Source organism: Symphalangus syndactylus, chromosome 18 (genome assembly GCF_028878055.3).
Source record: "Symphalangus syndactylus isolate Jambi chromosome 18, NHGRI_mSymSyn1-v2.1_pri, whole genome shotgun sequence".
Classification (NCBI taxonomy): Eukaryota; Metazoa; Chordata; class Mammalia; order Primates; family Hylobatidae; genus Symphalangus; species Symphalangus syndactylus.
This window is the reverse complement of record NC_072440.2, coordinates 109,066,497-109,082,143: the sequence shown is the minus strand read 5'-3', so window position 1 is coordinate 109,082,143 and position 15,647 is coordinate 109,066,497. Positions and strand designations below refer to the sequence as shown.

General features: G+C 52.4%; 1 protein-coding gene across 7 annotated transcripts in view; it reads right to left on the bottom strand.

The window, feature by feature from the left end:
- Positions 1-1,753: 1,753 nt before the first annotated feature.
- EIPR1 (EARP complex and GARP complex interacting protein 1) overlaps positions 1,754-15,647 on the bottom strand; it is a 177,353-nt gene continuing 163,459 nt past the window's right edge. For 6 of the 7 annotated variants that reach the window (XM_055251546.2, XM_055251545.2, XM_063622854.1 and 3 more), the window contains 4 exons: positions 9,301-9,437; positions 6,507-6,674; positions 4,903-5,070; positions 1,754-2,285 (listed from right to left, as the gene is read on the bottom strand). In XM_055251546.2, the coding sequence (XP_055107521.1) occupies positions 2,111-2,285; positions 4,903-5,070; positions 6,507-6,674; positions 9,301-9,437 (648 nt within the window). In that variant the 3' untranslated portion in view covers positions 1,754-2,110. Of the gene's footprint in view, positions 2,286-4,902; positions 5,089-6,506; positions 6,675-9,300; positions 9,438-15,647 lie in introns of all 7 variants that reach the window. The other variant, XM_063622858.1, reaches the window with a different exon arrangement.

Sequence of the window (15,647 nt, the reverse complement as noted above, 5' to 3'; positions counted from 1 at the left end):
GTGGCATCTGTCCCCATGTCACCTGATGGCCCACAGGGGCACTCACTCCAGGGGAGCTGAGACTTGCCCTCATCACAGCTGTGGCTGCAGCAACAGCAGGATCTAGAAGTGTGGGTACACAGTAGGCACTCAATTTATGTTTGTTAAACAAACACATACATTTTCTTTCAAGTGACAGCAACTGAAGGGAGGACTGACATTAGAATGCCACGCATTCCCCACACATGCAGGTTTTACCTGGAAGCAGAAATGCTGGAGGGTCTGCAACACACCTGTCTCTACCCACCCCCACTCCCCACCAGCGCACCTCTCCCCAAGGCCCCCTGCAGCAGCTTGCCCTTCCCCATGACCCCCCCAATCAGACTGCCCCTCCCCACGGTCCCCCCAACCGGCTTGCCCCTCCCAACAGCCCCCCCAACCAGCGCGCCCCTCCCCACGGTCCCACCCACCAGCACGCCCCTCCCCATGGCCCCCCCACCAGCGTGCCCCTCCCCCTGGCCCCCCCACCAGAGCGCCCCTCCCCACGGCCCCACCTACCTGCATTCCCCTCCCCACTCCTCACCCACCCGTGCACCCCTCTCCATGGCCCCCCAACCAGCGTGCCTCTCCCCACGGCCCCCCACCTGGGCGCCCCTCCTGACTCCTCACCTGCACACCCCTCCCCACGGCCCCCCCACCAGCACACCCCTCCCCAACCCCCACCACCTGCGTTCCCCTCCCCACTCCCCACCCACCTGCGTGCCTCTCCCAACAGCCCCACCCAGCTGTGTGCCCCTCCCTACAGCCCCCATCTGTGGACCCCCCCTCCGTACTTGACCCTCCCCCAGGACCCCACCTTTTCACCTCTCCCCTATGGCCTCCACTTCGCTGTGAACTCTCATCTATGAAAAGAAAATCCAGGATGTGGCCCTCTGGGTGCAGTGTCCTTAGCAGCACAGCACATCCCTCTGGGTGCAGTGTCCCTAGCAGCACAGCACACGTGCTGGCGGAGGGCGCTGCAGCGAGCACGTGTCCTTTTCGCAGGTCAGGCAAGACTTGTCCTAGAATCGTCAAACCCCAGAGCTGATGGGCCTGTGAGCTCAGCCCGTCCTTCCCCATCATTACAGATGAGGTGATCGGGGCAGCGGAGCACAGAAGTGGCCCCTGCGGGGACACCTGGCCAGGTGGAGGCCTAAGGGAGTCGGAGCCCAGAGTCCAGGGCCCAGGTGGCTTCTCCAGTGGGAACACGCACCAGACGCACAGAACAGACCCCGCACACCCAAGGGAACCACGAACAGAGGCTGCGAGGTCAGTGTTTGAGGATTCCTAAGGAGAGGCTCTGATGAGTGTAGGAGCCTGTGAGCAGGGGTCCCCGACAACTGAGACGCGGGAGCCCAACCCCAAGCTCCCAGGTGAGGGAGGACGGCACCTCCAAGGCCACCAGTGTGTGCGCGTCGGGAGGGGGCCCTGCCCGGCTCACAAGGTGGGCAGGACACAGCACAGGATGGGCTGCAGAGACCAGGGGAGGCCCAGGGCGGGCAGAGCCTGTGTCTACAGCAGTGAAAATGCATCACACCAGCTCAGCCCAGGGCGCGAGCCAGGTGCCCACCACTGCCTCAGCCAGCATGGCTCCCAGGAGCTCCAGGCTTGGGCAGCGTAGAGAGCACACGTCCGTCCATCTGCATTTTCCCTGGGTCAGGAAAGAGAAAACGGACAAAGACCCAGGAGATGGGGTCACAGGGCAGAGCTCCTGAAAGAATGAGCCGAGCACCTGTGCAGCGTAGATTTATTTTATTTCATTTTTTACTCTCAAGAGAAAGAAGAGTTACTATTGCAGGGACATTTTTTTAATAAGTGAAACTCCTAACACCCTTAAAACAGAAAACGTTATTCACATAACAATGTGGGGCTCCGTCTCTGCCGACAGGGGCTGGGTTCGGGCATTAGCTGTGCCGTCGACAACAGCCCCATTCACCCCCTTCATAAATGCTGCTGCTACCGGAAGGGAACAGCGGCTCTCCCAGAGAGGGATCCACCTGGAAAACGAGTCACCTCCAAAGAGCTGTGACCGTTTGAGAATCTGCCAAGAGGGAAACCAGCCAATGGGACCTGGATAACCCAGGCCCGGGAGTCACAGCAGGATGTGGTACTTCAGGGCCCTGGGCACCCTGTTGATCACGAGCCTCCCGTCATAGCTCAGGGAGGCAAACAGCCACGGGTCGGCCGAGGACCAGTCCACGGCGTAGACGCTGTCCTCGTGCTCCTCGTAGGTGGCGATGACGTTGTCCTGCAGGGGCTCCTTGCTCCTGCAACGCAACAGAGACAGACGTGAGGGCGGCAGCTCCGGCGGGGCGGGCAGGAGAGGGGCAGGGAGGACGCAAGCGCTGCCGTCGGGAGACACGGGAGGTGCCGGGGCCCCAGTTTTCTCTGCTGTGGGATGGGAAGAATTCGAGGATCCACAATGAGGACAGTGAGGCGGTCCCTGCAGAAGCCCAGAAACCCTCACTGTCACTGTGAGGAGTGGGCGTTTCTCAAAAGGTTTATGGAAATCGGCGACATCGGCACGGGTGTCTTGGTTTCTTCTGTTCTTGCCCCCGGGGGCCTGGGGTGATATTTTGTCGGGGGTCTTCCAAAGGCTTCCTTTGCTCAGGGGAAAGACTGGGGGAAGCAGTCACCGTGTCTGGGTAATGCAGGATGTAAAAGACCCTATTGCTTGAGCAGAAAGGACCCTGAGAAACAGCTGGTCCAGCTCCTGGCTGTGCAGGAGTCAGAGGCTGGCGCATGAGGGGCCCTGCTAGGATGGGAGTGGGGCTGGGCTGAGGATCCCCCCCATGACACCAAGAGAAAGACGCCCCTGGCCCAGTGAGAGCAGCAGGGGTGTGACCCGCCTGGCCTCACCCAGGGTGTTTTCCCACCTCGCCTCCCTTGACTGTGAGTTACCTTCACTGGGAGCCCTGACCAGGAGACCCTCACACAAGAAGCACCACTTCCTCAGCACACTGCGTGGGTGTGGGGAGGGGGCGCTGCCCGGCTCACAGCAGCCACGTTCCGGTGGACACAGGCTTCTTTGGCACTTTCCTTCCCCTTTCACAAAAAAATTCCCACTTAATTTGTGTACCACATTCTAACTGCTTTTGCATTTCTTTGTAGGAAAATGCTTCACCCCCAGCAAGACGGACCCTCCAGAACTTGCACGGTCTCTGGGAAGTTGGCTTCCCACAAAGTGGACCTGCCAGTGGCCAACTGCTGTTGTGTGACAAATGCCAGGTGCGGATCCTCAGGGGGAATAATGGTTTCCTCAATGCAGCAGGACATCAGGACTGAGGCATGTGCTAAGAAGTCTGTGTAGCCCCGATCACCTCCCTTCCTATCTTGCTCCCATGACACCGCCACCTGGAGGACAATGCCAGCAGTCTCCGACCAACGGGCCCATCAGGCTCCTCCCCTATCAGGGAAAGACATGGTGAGGAAGTGCAGACTCCCTGGGCCACTGGCAGAGAGGATGGTAAAGGAAGCCAGGCCCACAGGCACCGAGACACCACTGGGAAGACGCTACCATGCATGTCCTTAAATACTATTCTACGGCGGACTGAGTTTCTAAGGATTGAACAGAAAAACAACAGAGTCTGGCTCACGCCTGTAATCCTAGCACTTTGGGAGGCTGAAGTGGGCAGATCACTTGAGCTCAGGAGTTTGAGACCAGCTTGGGCAAAATGGCAAAACTCTGTCTCAACAAAAAAATTAGCCAGACATGGTGCCGTGGGCCTGTTGTCCCAGCTAATTAGGAGGCTGAGGTGAGAGGATCATCTGAGCCCAGGAGGTCAAGGCTGCAGTGAGCCATGACCGTGCCACTGCACACCAGTTTGGGTGACGGAGTGAGACCCTGTCTCAAAAACAAAACAAAGCCAATAGAGTCAAGAGACGAACAGATGGGCCCATCGCCATTGCAGAAAGGGTCCGAAGACAGAGGTCTTCTCACAGAGGAATTTTAGACCAAGCTCAGGGTGGGTAGGGGAAGAATTCAGACAAAAAACAGTGCAAAGGATCCCAGAACAGAGTGACAGACCCCATCGTATCTAAGGGCTCTGTCCAACTTCACAGGGTTTTATTCCAGAACCTCCTTCCTCTAGAACCTGGGGCAAGAATCTCTGTGATTGCATCTGAATCACGCCTAGTCACCCCCCAGGAAGCAGCTACCACTTGTGAAGGTGGACTGCTCAAGGACACAGGGGCCCTGGCACTGCACCGCTGACCAGAGGTGGGCATGAAGAGGGTGCTCTTAGCGATCTCCCCTCTCACCTAGGATCGGAAATCAAAGTGCATAGGAAAAGGCTTTGGGAAAATCCAGAACCATGATGGTGTGACTAGAAAACACACATCATGGTTGACCACATTTTGTAGAGTATCTAGAAGTGAAGTAGGACTGGGTTTGAGACTGGGAAGTTTGGCCTAGAGTCTCCACCCTGCTACCAGCCAGTGGAAGGCCCGTGAGCTGATGGCCAACAACCTGACCCCAACACGCTCGAATCCACGCCAGTGAAGACACTGACTGTGATGCATCTCTTACAGGGAGTGCTGTGAGGATTAGGATATATTTGTTCTATTGTTATTCATGCTCAAGTTTGAAGACCAGTGACAGTCTTTTAAATCTTACAGATGGCATTCAATAAGAATACAAACACACATATAGAGAGATCTATTTTAAAACCACACCTAACCCTAACCCACCTGCAATGCCTCCCACCTGGGCTGCTAGTGACGGCACCCCTGGAACTGTGGGTCTCCCCAGCTGCAGTGGGGAAGGAGAGTGTCCCCCAGATGCACTCCTGGAAGCTTTCTACGTACACAGCCTGGCTCGGGAGATGGCTGTGGGGACAGGAGGCTCTGGTACGGCGTGAGCCACTCTGCAGTGTATGCCCTTACTTCTCTTCGGAGCGGTGGTCCTCCTGGTCACTGATGTCATCGTCGTCTACCAAGTGGCCGAAGGGCTCCGACGAGATGGACACCATGTTGGAAAGGATGACTCTGCTGTCACTGCTGCCCGTGAGGACCAGCTGGTCATGAGAGTGGTTGTAGCGGACGTTCCACACCCTGCAAAGGGCAAGGCAGCTACTGAAATGACTGGTCACCCGCAGACAACACCAATAACGCACACACCGGCTCTGAGGGCCCCACTAGGCTGGGGCTCACGTTAGGCACTGCCAGGCAATCAGCCCCCAGTCACAGGGCCTGACACAAGGCAGTTTGCCGCTGAGGTTGGGTTTACTGTAGGTTTCTCTCAAGTCCCAAGAGACAGACAGCAAAGACTAAATGTTGGCTGAAACCTGCAGGAGGAGAAGGCTTATCACTCAACATTTCAGACAAGCTTTCTAAATTTGAAAAAAAAAAAAAAAAATACTACCCCAGAAGCAACACGTGGATTAGTGATATCCTGTAATATCAAACAAGCCTCATGGCATCTTCTCGGTTGGCAGTGACTGTGGATCCTGAGACCAGGGCATGGCGGCCTCCAGGGGCACAAGGGCTGTCCTTGGTTTTGGCTACTGGGATCGGCTTTCTTTCTGGTGCAGGTCCTAGAGCCTGGGAGCTTCTGCCTCCCAGTCGTGCTGAGGCCAAAACAAGCTCCAGGGCCCAGATGGCAGACAGTGCCAGGCCCTAGATGCTAGGAGGTGCACCCAGCATGGCCAGGGGCACAGGGAGGCCCAGCCACTCAGACCACAGGAAATTCCAGCAAGTCACTGAATTCATCAGAACTGTGCACTAGCAATCCGGGGTTTTAACTTTCTGATTGCAAAAACAATATTGCTTCAGATAAGTAATTCAAATGATACAGAGATGCAGGCGATAGGGAGTGAATGCCCCTCTTTGACTGGGCGAGGATTCCTGATGAGATTTTGGCTCTTACTCTTTCAGACATTTCCTCCACATACCTGTGTCATTCACACTTGTGTACACCCATGTGTGCACACACATCTTATTTGCATAAAAATGGATTCATGCTATACATGCCATTGTACAACTTGATCTTTTTACTTACTTAGCAAAAAGTACCCAGCGCATGAAAAACATTCAAATAATATGTCAGGGAGAATGAGTGACCTCAGAGATCTTCCCACAGCCACATAGAGATGCTCCACATTCTCCTGACAGCTGCATCATCTCTGCTGCACGGATGTCACCTAATTTACTTAACCAGTCCCCTAGTGATGGACATTTGGGTGGTTTCCAGGTTTCCAGCATTGCAAACAATGCTGCGTGAACATCTGTGCACATTTATTTTTGAATACTTGAACCAGCACTGTTTCAAGAGAAAACAGAATTTAATGTTTTTCTTCTTTTCCTACGTTTATAAATCACAAACATTCAGATTTGGAATTAGTGTTTCTTTAGGAAAAATAAAACTGGGTTGATTGAATGATTCACAGCAGCACAAACTAAGCTGGTTTGTGTCTTTCCCAATGGTAAAGTAATTAGCAAAATCAATTGCGTAATCCCCTCCTCCCTGAAGCAGCCAGGAGCGGCCCTACCAGTGGGAGTGTTCCTCCAGGGTCTTCACGGGCTCGGTGACATTTCGGGTGTCCCAGAACTTCACCTTACAGTCGTCTCCGCAGCTGGCCAAGTAGTACTGCTTATTGGGATTAAAGTCAAGGTCCCGCAGCAGCTGTCCGTGGGCATTCTCTATGCAGTAGATCTGGCTGAGGGAGAAGGAAGAACAGCAAAGGAAAATAGTAAATAGATTATGAAAAGCCACTGAGTGCTGCGGGCACACACTGGTTTCCCGGGACCCTGTCTAATCCCCCGGCCCAGGGTGCTCTTGTCCCCTCGGCGTTCCTGCCCTGCAGGAAGAGACTGGCGCCAGCGCCTCCATCCCAGCAACGCTGTGCGGTCACACCACGCTCATCTCTCCAGGAGCGTATCTGTGACCCTCCGGGCGAGCCGTGGAAGGAATTTTGCTTTGCAGCCGTCAAAAATGTGACTTGGTATCTTGAGAATGAAAGCATGCCAGAGGGGCTGCAACAGCCACGGGGACACTGAGCCAGACATTTGGATAGGATGTCTGACACATTTCTGGAAGGACACAGTGAAGAAGGAAAAGAAAAAGACAGGGAATTAAGGTAGAATATAGTGTTGGGAAATTTTATATATATATACATACATACACATACAACACAAAATATCTATCTATATATAGAACTATATATATATACAGAGAGAGAGAGAGAAAGGAAGGAGCAGTGGGGAAGGCCATGAAAGCAGGAAGGACCATGCCAGCTGGGCTCGCCATTGCACAGTCCACACCAGCTCCAGGTCCAGCACTGCTGGGGGCCAGTGCAACCCACTCGCTCCAGGGTGGGAGAAGGGGACTGTTTGAAATGAGTCACACGGCTGTTCACAGTGCATGCGTTCTCTCACGCATGCATCTGTGTGCACGTCCACACATGTATGTACACACACATGCACACATCCATGCATGAGAGGGCAGACATGCACACACGCACTCACACACCTCACTTTGCCCTGGCTCCTATGGTCCTTGGCTGCTCCTCACAGGGTCTGAAGTCATAATATCCTGCCTATGGACCCTGATGTCACGAATCCCAGAGGGCAGGTCATCCAGTGAGGCTGGACAGTGGCTTGGAACAAAAGGCTGCACTCGGGAGAGCACAGAACCCATGGCCTGGCGCTGCCCGGCGGCTCCTGCCTGCACGGCCTCCCCAGCACTGCCGTGCGCAGGACTGAAATCCCTCCTGCATCATTTACCTTCCTCACCGCAGGCCTCAATGGGGCTGATGAGCAATGGGAAGCTTCTATGCCTTGTAATTTGCTTCACTTATCTGAAGACCATCATTGTTCTCTGCTCTCCAAGGTAGATGAACTCAATTCCTTTCATCTTTTTCTCTCACATTAGAACTCCCGGCCCTAAACCACTTTCAAATCTTCTGGTTTTTATATCCTGCACCTTTTCAATATCTTAATATTTCTTCCCTAAAATATAATACCTAAACCTTTAAATCTTTCAAGGGAAACAGGTAAAGGTAGAAAATTAAAAACTTAGCAGATTCCTAGGGAACTGGATGGACAGTCGCACATGCACGACATATTAACTAAAGGTTACTGCATGCTCCATTGCCAGTAACTGTGACACAAAAGCATCATACCACCTAAAAAAGCACCAAAGGCATCCTGGCTCCATGCAAACCAAAGCTGTTTGCAAAAGGAGAAATGACAGTCAATGAGAAGGTGCCAGGACCCTCTGTGCTGCGCTGGCACATCCTCACCACAGACACAACACGGGCAAAATGAGGCCACTGCCAGATGTCACCCATCAAAGCACGGGCATCTTTTTGTTTGCTTATTTGTTTGGTCTGTAACATCAGTCTTTGAGTTTCTTGTTTTCAGATACTGAAATTCTTCACATTCTTCAAAGAACCATGCAGACAAAGGACATATGACCACAGGACATGGAGAAATGGATTTCAGCAGGACGTTCATCACGGGCTGAGTCTGTGGTTTCCAGCTTCTGATCAGGAAACCAAACAAGCCCTCTGCATGGATGTGCACAAGGGAGGAAGTGGCGATTGATTCTTTATTAGCCCCTGAGTTTTCAGAGGGGCCTCGGAACTAAACCTAAAGTCGTGCCCCCACCCTGGAATCAACACGAGTTATTGCATGACATCCGTCTTTTCAGCTCGGTGATAAATTATGGTGTGCTGAGGGGATAAACTGTATCTTAAAAAAGCTCGTGTGGGCTTCTGTTGTCATGGCAACAGACGTGCTACCATCACTCCTTTGCCTATCAAAATCACAACTGGAACGGAAAACTCGCTCTTATTTGTTCCATTAGAGCTGCTGGCTGTTGTGTATAATTACTTAAGTGACAAAATATGATTGCCCTATAGGTGTGTCCCCAGAAGGCACAGCTATGGCCAAGGACGACCCCAGGAGAGGCTTAACCTAGGGACTGCAGCTGTCAGCCTGCAGCGGCTCATCAGAGACAGGCACCCTGTGGTCCCCATCTCGCTCAGTGTTACAAAAGCCCCAATTCCTAGTTTTCATCATAAACTGCTGCTAATGCAGAGATATCAATATGGAACATTAAACAGCCACCGAGGTGCACTGGTTCCACGGCAGTGGATGTGCTAGCTTAATTTGGGGTGAAGAAACAAGATGAAGATTTATGATTTCCTACAAAAACGAGATGAAGACAAACAAACCATGCGCCCCCAAATGCATCTGGCTCACAATCAGCTCCACCATCATCCCGGTTCTGCCCGGTGAGGGAGGAAAGGAAGCGGGGCCGCGCTGGGTGGGCTCACTGACCTCATGCTCCGGGTGTCCCAGCCACGCAGGGTGGTGTCATTTGCTGTGGCCACCTGGGTGCAGTTATGATGTGGGCTCCACCGTCCTGAGGTGAACTTCAGTTGTCCCTTCCCTTCCAGGGACGCTGAGCTGGCCAGCTGGGAGTGTCATTTTGTTTTCCAAAGGAAGAAGAAAAGAAGAAGAAGAAGAATGTGAAGTCTGTTCAGAAAACGCGAGAGAATATCCTAAACTCAAGGATATCATTGAAAATAATTACTGAGAATAATTAGGAAGCTCTGTCTTTGTTCCCTTTCCTTAGATGGCAAAAATGAACCTTACTTGGAGAAATCTATAAAACTGAGCACAGCAAAAAATAGAAAGCATATTAATAGGCCTCTATTAAAGAGCATTTGCTTGCAAGTATGTGACTAGAGATAATCAGCTCGAACTTGAAGGAAAACAATACAAAATAACTCAAACATCTGGCTTTCCCCAAAGAAAGCGACAAAACAAGTCAGGTCCACCTGACCGGTTCTGGAATAACCAAGGGACAAACACATTCACTCGGTCAGATGCTGTCTCCAGTGCATGCCCTCTTCCCTCCCTCTGTCTCGAGGCCCACATGACCTTCGCCTGGCATTTAATCAGACCGCCCCAAGTCAGTGAGCTGACCACGAAGGCCTCAGCAAGGCCCTCTGGGGCTGGTGTTAGGGATAAAACCTCCTCCTGCCTAAAAGAGGGTGGGGCCCAGTTGTGAGCCTGCGAGAAGAACCCCAGCTCGTTTCTCTGCTCGCCTAGGATTTTATGCACAACGGCTGAGCATGTTGGCTGCATCGTTATTTCAATCTGGGGTTTGAATTTCAATGCACAGGATGACTGTTAAAGGCAGGGAAAAGAATGCGTAATATTAATTATTAACATTCCTTACTGGGGAAAGAATTCAGCGATATTTATCGTATCCGTTTTGGTAATAAGAGAAATATGGCTGTGTTCCATCCAGCTCCCAGGCAGCCAGACTTTAAGATTATCTCCCTTGTTCCCTGAAAATCGCTGTTATCCTGTTCTTAAGGTGCCCAGATTTCATATTGTTCAAACACACACGCTTTACGAACAATTTGTGCAGTTAATGCAATCATCACAGGGTCCTGAGGTGACATACATCCTCGGCTTATGAAGATGATGGGATTAAGAGATTGAAGACAGGCATAGGAAATTATACAAGTATTGATTGGGGAAGTGATAAATGTCCATGAAATCTTCACAATTTATGTTCTTCTGTCACAGCTTCAGCAGGTCCCTCTGTTCGGGGTCCCTGACTTCCTACAACACCTTGTGGTGGTGAGAAGAGGTCAAGAGAAGGTGGGGACACAAGAGACCCATTGCGGGAACGGGGTACTCACGACTCCATATCTGGGCAGAAATGAGGAGGCTGTGTCTGCATCTGAGCAGCTATGGGGGGCGTGTCCACATCTGGGCAGAGGTGACAGGGTTGTGTCTGCATCTGGGCACGCATGGGGGGGTATGTCCACATCTGGGCAGAGGTGACGGGTGTGTCTGCATCGGGGCACACGTAGGGGGGTGTGTCCACATCTGGGTAGAGGTGACAGGGGTGTGTCTGCATCTGGGCAGAGGTGACATGGGTGTGTCTGCATCTGGGTAGGCATGGGGGGAGTGTCTGCATCTGGGTAGGCATGGGGGGGGTGTCTGCATCTGGGTAGGCATGGGGGGGTGTCTGCATCTGGGTAGGCATGGAGGGGTGTGTCTGCATCTGGGTAGGCATGGGGGGGTATCTGCATCTGGGCACGCATGGGGGGGTATGTGTCCACATCTGGGTACAGGCAAGGGTGTTAGGGCTGGGGTGGCACCTGGGGCCTCACTGAGAGCCAGGAGAAGAATAGCCATGGTGATGGTCAGAGGAGCTCTCTAGGAATCGCTTGGACAGGGGCACCGGCAGGCTGGGTGTCGCCGAGGAGTGGACCTGTCCGCTCCCTCCCAGCCCCAAGTGGATGGCTGCCAATGGGCTCTTTCTTTTGTTTATAGAGAGCCTCCTGCATGCCCCCAGCCCAGCTCCCCTGTGCCCAGATCCCTGTCCACCCTGGCCCACCACTTTCATCCCCACAATTAAGTGACTTTCAAGAAGTCAAAGGATGTCTCCTTAGGAAAAGCTCGGGGCTTTTGTCTTACAATATCCCTGGTAAACTATCTGCTCTACTGTCGTATGTGCCAAGGGTGACTTACTGATCCTCTCTCCACGGTAAGCTGAAGGGCTATTTCTGTTCCATGCAGGAAATGTTAATTGCATTCCTGCTGTGTGGGGACACTTGGCAGCCATGCGTCCCACACACGGACCAAGCAAGAAAACGCCAGGAACACACAGAGGAGGCTGGAGCAGCCGCCACGTGTGGGGCCTCGGGAAGCCTGTGCAGAACTGAAAGGTGGACACGGGGGCAGGGCAGGGAGGGTGGCAGGGGCAGACACCAGAACGCGCAAGCACGTGTGAGCACGGTGGGGTTAAACTTGAGTCATGAACACCAGGCCAAGGCGTCCGTGGTGAGTCTGGTCGGCTCACCAAGGCAGCCGGCGCAGTGCCAGGCAGAACGGCGGGGACAGGGCTGGAACCAAGAACTGAACTTGGTGAGGACAGCCAGGGTCCAGGCCAGCTGTCAGCAGGACAGAGTGACCGAACCAGAAAGGCTGGGCAGGTCTCGGGCTATGGGCAGGGAGGTGGGCCAGGGCCCGTGCACTCCTCACAGTGACGGCAGCACATGCAGCAGCTCGGACGCCGGACTCGAACTAGCGCCAGCAAAGGGAAATTGAACCTGAGGAGCCTGGAGTGTCTCGGGACCAAGAGATGGGAACTACGTTGGGCTTTGGGGCTGCCAAGCCCCAGGAACATGCTTCCATCCTGAGCCGGGCCCCTCTCTCCACACCTGCTCCGTTTCTCGTTCTCTCTCTCCGGCCTGGCTCCCACATGTCCACAGGGCGGGAGGCAAAGGAGCCAGGAACACCAGGGCCTGACATCCCCCTGACCAGGCACCCAAAGATCAGCCAACCCTTAGACCTCACCCCAAATTCCTGGAGAAGGAGGTAGACTGGCACGGCCGGGCCAGGCACTCGCCAGGAACAATCAACCATGGCGGACGGGGGTATGTTAACAAAAGAGGGGAGTGCTCTGCGCATAAAATCAGAGGTGCCTCCCACCTTCCTATTTCACTCTATCAGATTTTACAGCATTTCTTCCTTCTCATTACCTTTGCTGCAAGGGTGCAGCTTTTCCAGCTGGCGCGGGAGGCGGGCTCCCAGGAACGCTCAGCATGGACCCAGACACAGATCGGGGGCACAGACACTGCAGGGACGGAGGGCGTGACTCCCACAGCAAGCTCCGAGGAACCATGTAGTGTGCAGGGTGACACACAGGAGCCAAGGAGAGGGTCCCCCTCACAAAGCTACCGAGGAAGAAAACAGAGCTGGAAAATTCACGACCCTAAACGCTAAGCCACAAGAAAACCTTTAGTAAAAGCCAGTTGGGGAGTACATCAAAATAAACGTTGCCAACAGCAATGATGGAATACAGTTTCCTAAAGAGAAGAACTGGTAGCAACATTATGTCAAAAACTAGCAATGATTCGAGTGTACACATTATTTCAGAAACACAGGGTGAACTAATTTTTGGCTTTAACTTTGGCAACTTACAGTTAGGTTCAATGTCTTTTTATTTTATTTTATTTTTTATTATTTATTTATGTATTTTTTTGAGACGGAGTCTCACTCTGCCACCCAGGCTGGAGTGCAGTGGTGCGATCTCGGCTCACTGCAAGCACCATCTCCCGGGTTCACGCCATTCTCCTGCCTCAGCTTCCCAAGTAGCTGGGACTACAGGCGCCCACCACCACACCCAGCTAATTTTTTGTATTTTAGTAGAGACGGGGTTTCACCGTGTTAGCCAGGATGGTCTCGATCTCCTGACCTCGTGATCCGCCTGCCTCGGCCTCCCAAAGTGCTGGGATTACAAGCATGAGCTACCACGCCCGGCCTAGGTTCAATGTCTTAACTTCCACATGGACAATATGAATGAAGAAATACTTTTGTAGTATTCCCTTTAGGTAAACAAAAAAAAGTCAAGTGAAATTTTTTACAGGTACTATTTTAGTTTTCTGAAGACCTACTTATCAGGTTAATGATTATCCACTGATGACAATGAATACAGTAAAAAAGACCAACTAGCAGATATAATGAAAAGGTTGGATATTGTTTCTAACTAATCGATATTGTGTTCCAGTTAACTTTCTACTAACTATATTGGTTCATTATGAAACTCTTTAGAAGACAGAAACGCAAGGCCACATCTTTGGAAGGTAATGCGAATTCGGCAGCGTGACCTGGACAAGTTCTTGATGACTCGTGTGTGTGTGGGAAACAGCAGTAGGGCCATTCCCGAAGGGGAAGGCCAGAAATGCTGAGCCGAGCAAAGCAAGCTGAGCCCCCAGCAGAGCTATTCTGCCATCCCAAGCTCTTGCACTTCAACTTCTAACTCCGTAAGTGCTCCTTGCAGAAGTTCAGTCAGCAAAACGCAGCACCGCTTGCGTCCAAAACCCACGGGATAAAACACATCCTAGCCTTCAGCTTACGGACTCGTCTAGATTTTTGAAAGAATAAGTTAATTAATTAAGCCATCAACCAACTACCAATTAGCCTTGCAACTGATCAACAAGTATTTATTGAGCAAGCTCCTCACCTGTGCCGAGTGCCATGACGGCAGACGTGGTTTTTGTTCTCCTCACACTCGGTGTCTGGCTGCAGAGGTAAATGTGTGCAACGAAAAGAAATCACTCAACAAATACAACTCGTTATCAGTTACTCAATGCCAGGCCCTGTGCTGAGCATTTATGTTCATTTCCTAGTGAAATTATCACAAGTCACATGATGTAGATGTTAACATCCCCATTTGACAGATGAGAAAACTGAGGCTTGGAGCAATTACATAATTGTACGATGTTTTAAAAGCTAGCTAACAAGTGACAAAGCCAGGGTAAATGATAATAACGTACGTTGAGTGAGATTTCAAATAAAGTAGAACTCATCCAGGTTAGAGTAACTAGGGAAAGCTTTCATGAGGCTTAGGGACTGCGACGGGCTTTACACACTGAACAGAACCTAAATCAGTGAAACACAGGAGTGAGCCATTCCTGGCAAAAACAAAAGCCTCACCAAGGCAGGGAGATAGGTAACGTAAATACACCTGATTGAAGGGGAACCACATGCCAGTAGTCAGCGACAAAACAGACCAGGCCAGGAGGCCGGGACAGCACAGCACTGAGTCGGGCAGGAGAGCCTGCAGTCAGGGCGCCTCCTCCAGCTGGAGGGTAGATTAAAAAAGCAGAGCTGGCAGAGGTGAAGCTGTGACATGAGGAGGCTGAAAACCAGGGAAGCTGGAGGCAGAAGGGGCCCATGGTCAGCAGCATCTGGGATGGCCCTCGGACTTGGTGGCCTGTGGAGTCCCCGCCCCAGAGCAGCTGGCCTCTAACCAGCACAGCAGGGTGGGGTCCCTCGGCAGATTAGATGAGAAGAGATCTGGGCTTCATCTTGCTGGCTGGGATGAGGCAAGCTCCACACTGCGGGGCCACACAGCCAGGAGCTGAGGGTGGCCTCTGGCCAACAGCTGGAGGAATCCAGGCCCTCAGTCCAGCGGCCCAGAAGAAGCCACATCCAACCAGCAGCAAGCCCAGCCCTACTGACCCTGAGACCACAGCCTCATGCGAGGGAGGCTTCAAGCAGAGAACCCAGCTGAAGTGTGCTTGGATTCCAGGTTATCCCCACAGAAGCTGAGGTCACACACGTGGGCCGTGCTGAGCACTTCGAGGTCATCTGTTCCAGCAACAGACAACTAACACGAGGCACTGACCAGAGGTGAGGGGGAGATGCCCCCAGATAAGGGGAGACCCTGATGGATCTCAGCAGCTCAGAGGCAGGCTCTGGCCCTGCTTACTCCACAGCTGGGAAAACTAGAACCCAGTGAGAGTGGGTGAGCTGCCTGTGGCCACAGCCAGCTGGAGGCAGAAACAGGATCTGTCACCTGACTCCACTCCATTGATCATGCTAACGCCTGTACTCCCAGGCCCTGAAAACTTCACGCTCACAGATGCAGAGAAGTCTGGAAGGTAAATTTTAATAGAAGCCCGAAAGATATTTCGCCATCAATTTCTGAGGGTCTACTCAGGGCAGATGGTACAGTGTAAGTTGTAAGGTTAATCAATCACATTTTTTGGTTTCCTGGGGACACGGTGACAGAACTCAGCAAGAACTCCACAGGGTGCGATGCATGCAGTAATCTGTTTTCCAGCATTAAAGAAGAATATTCAGTGCTTCCC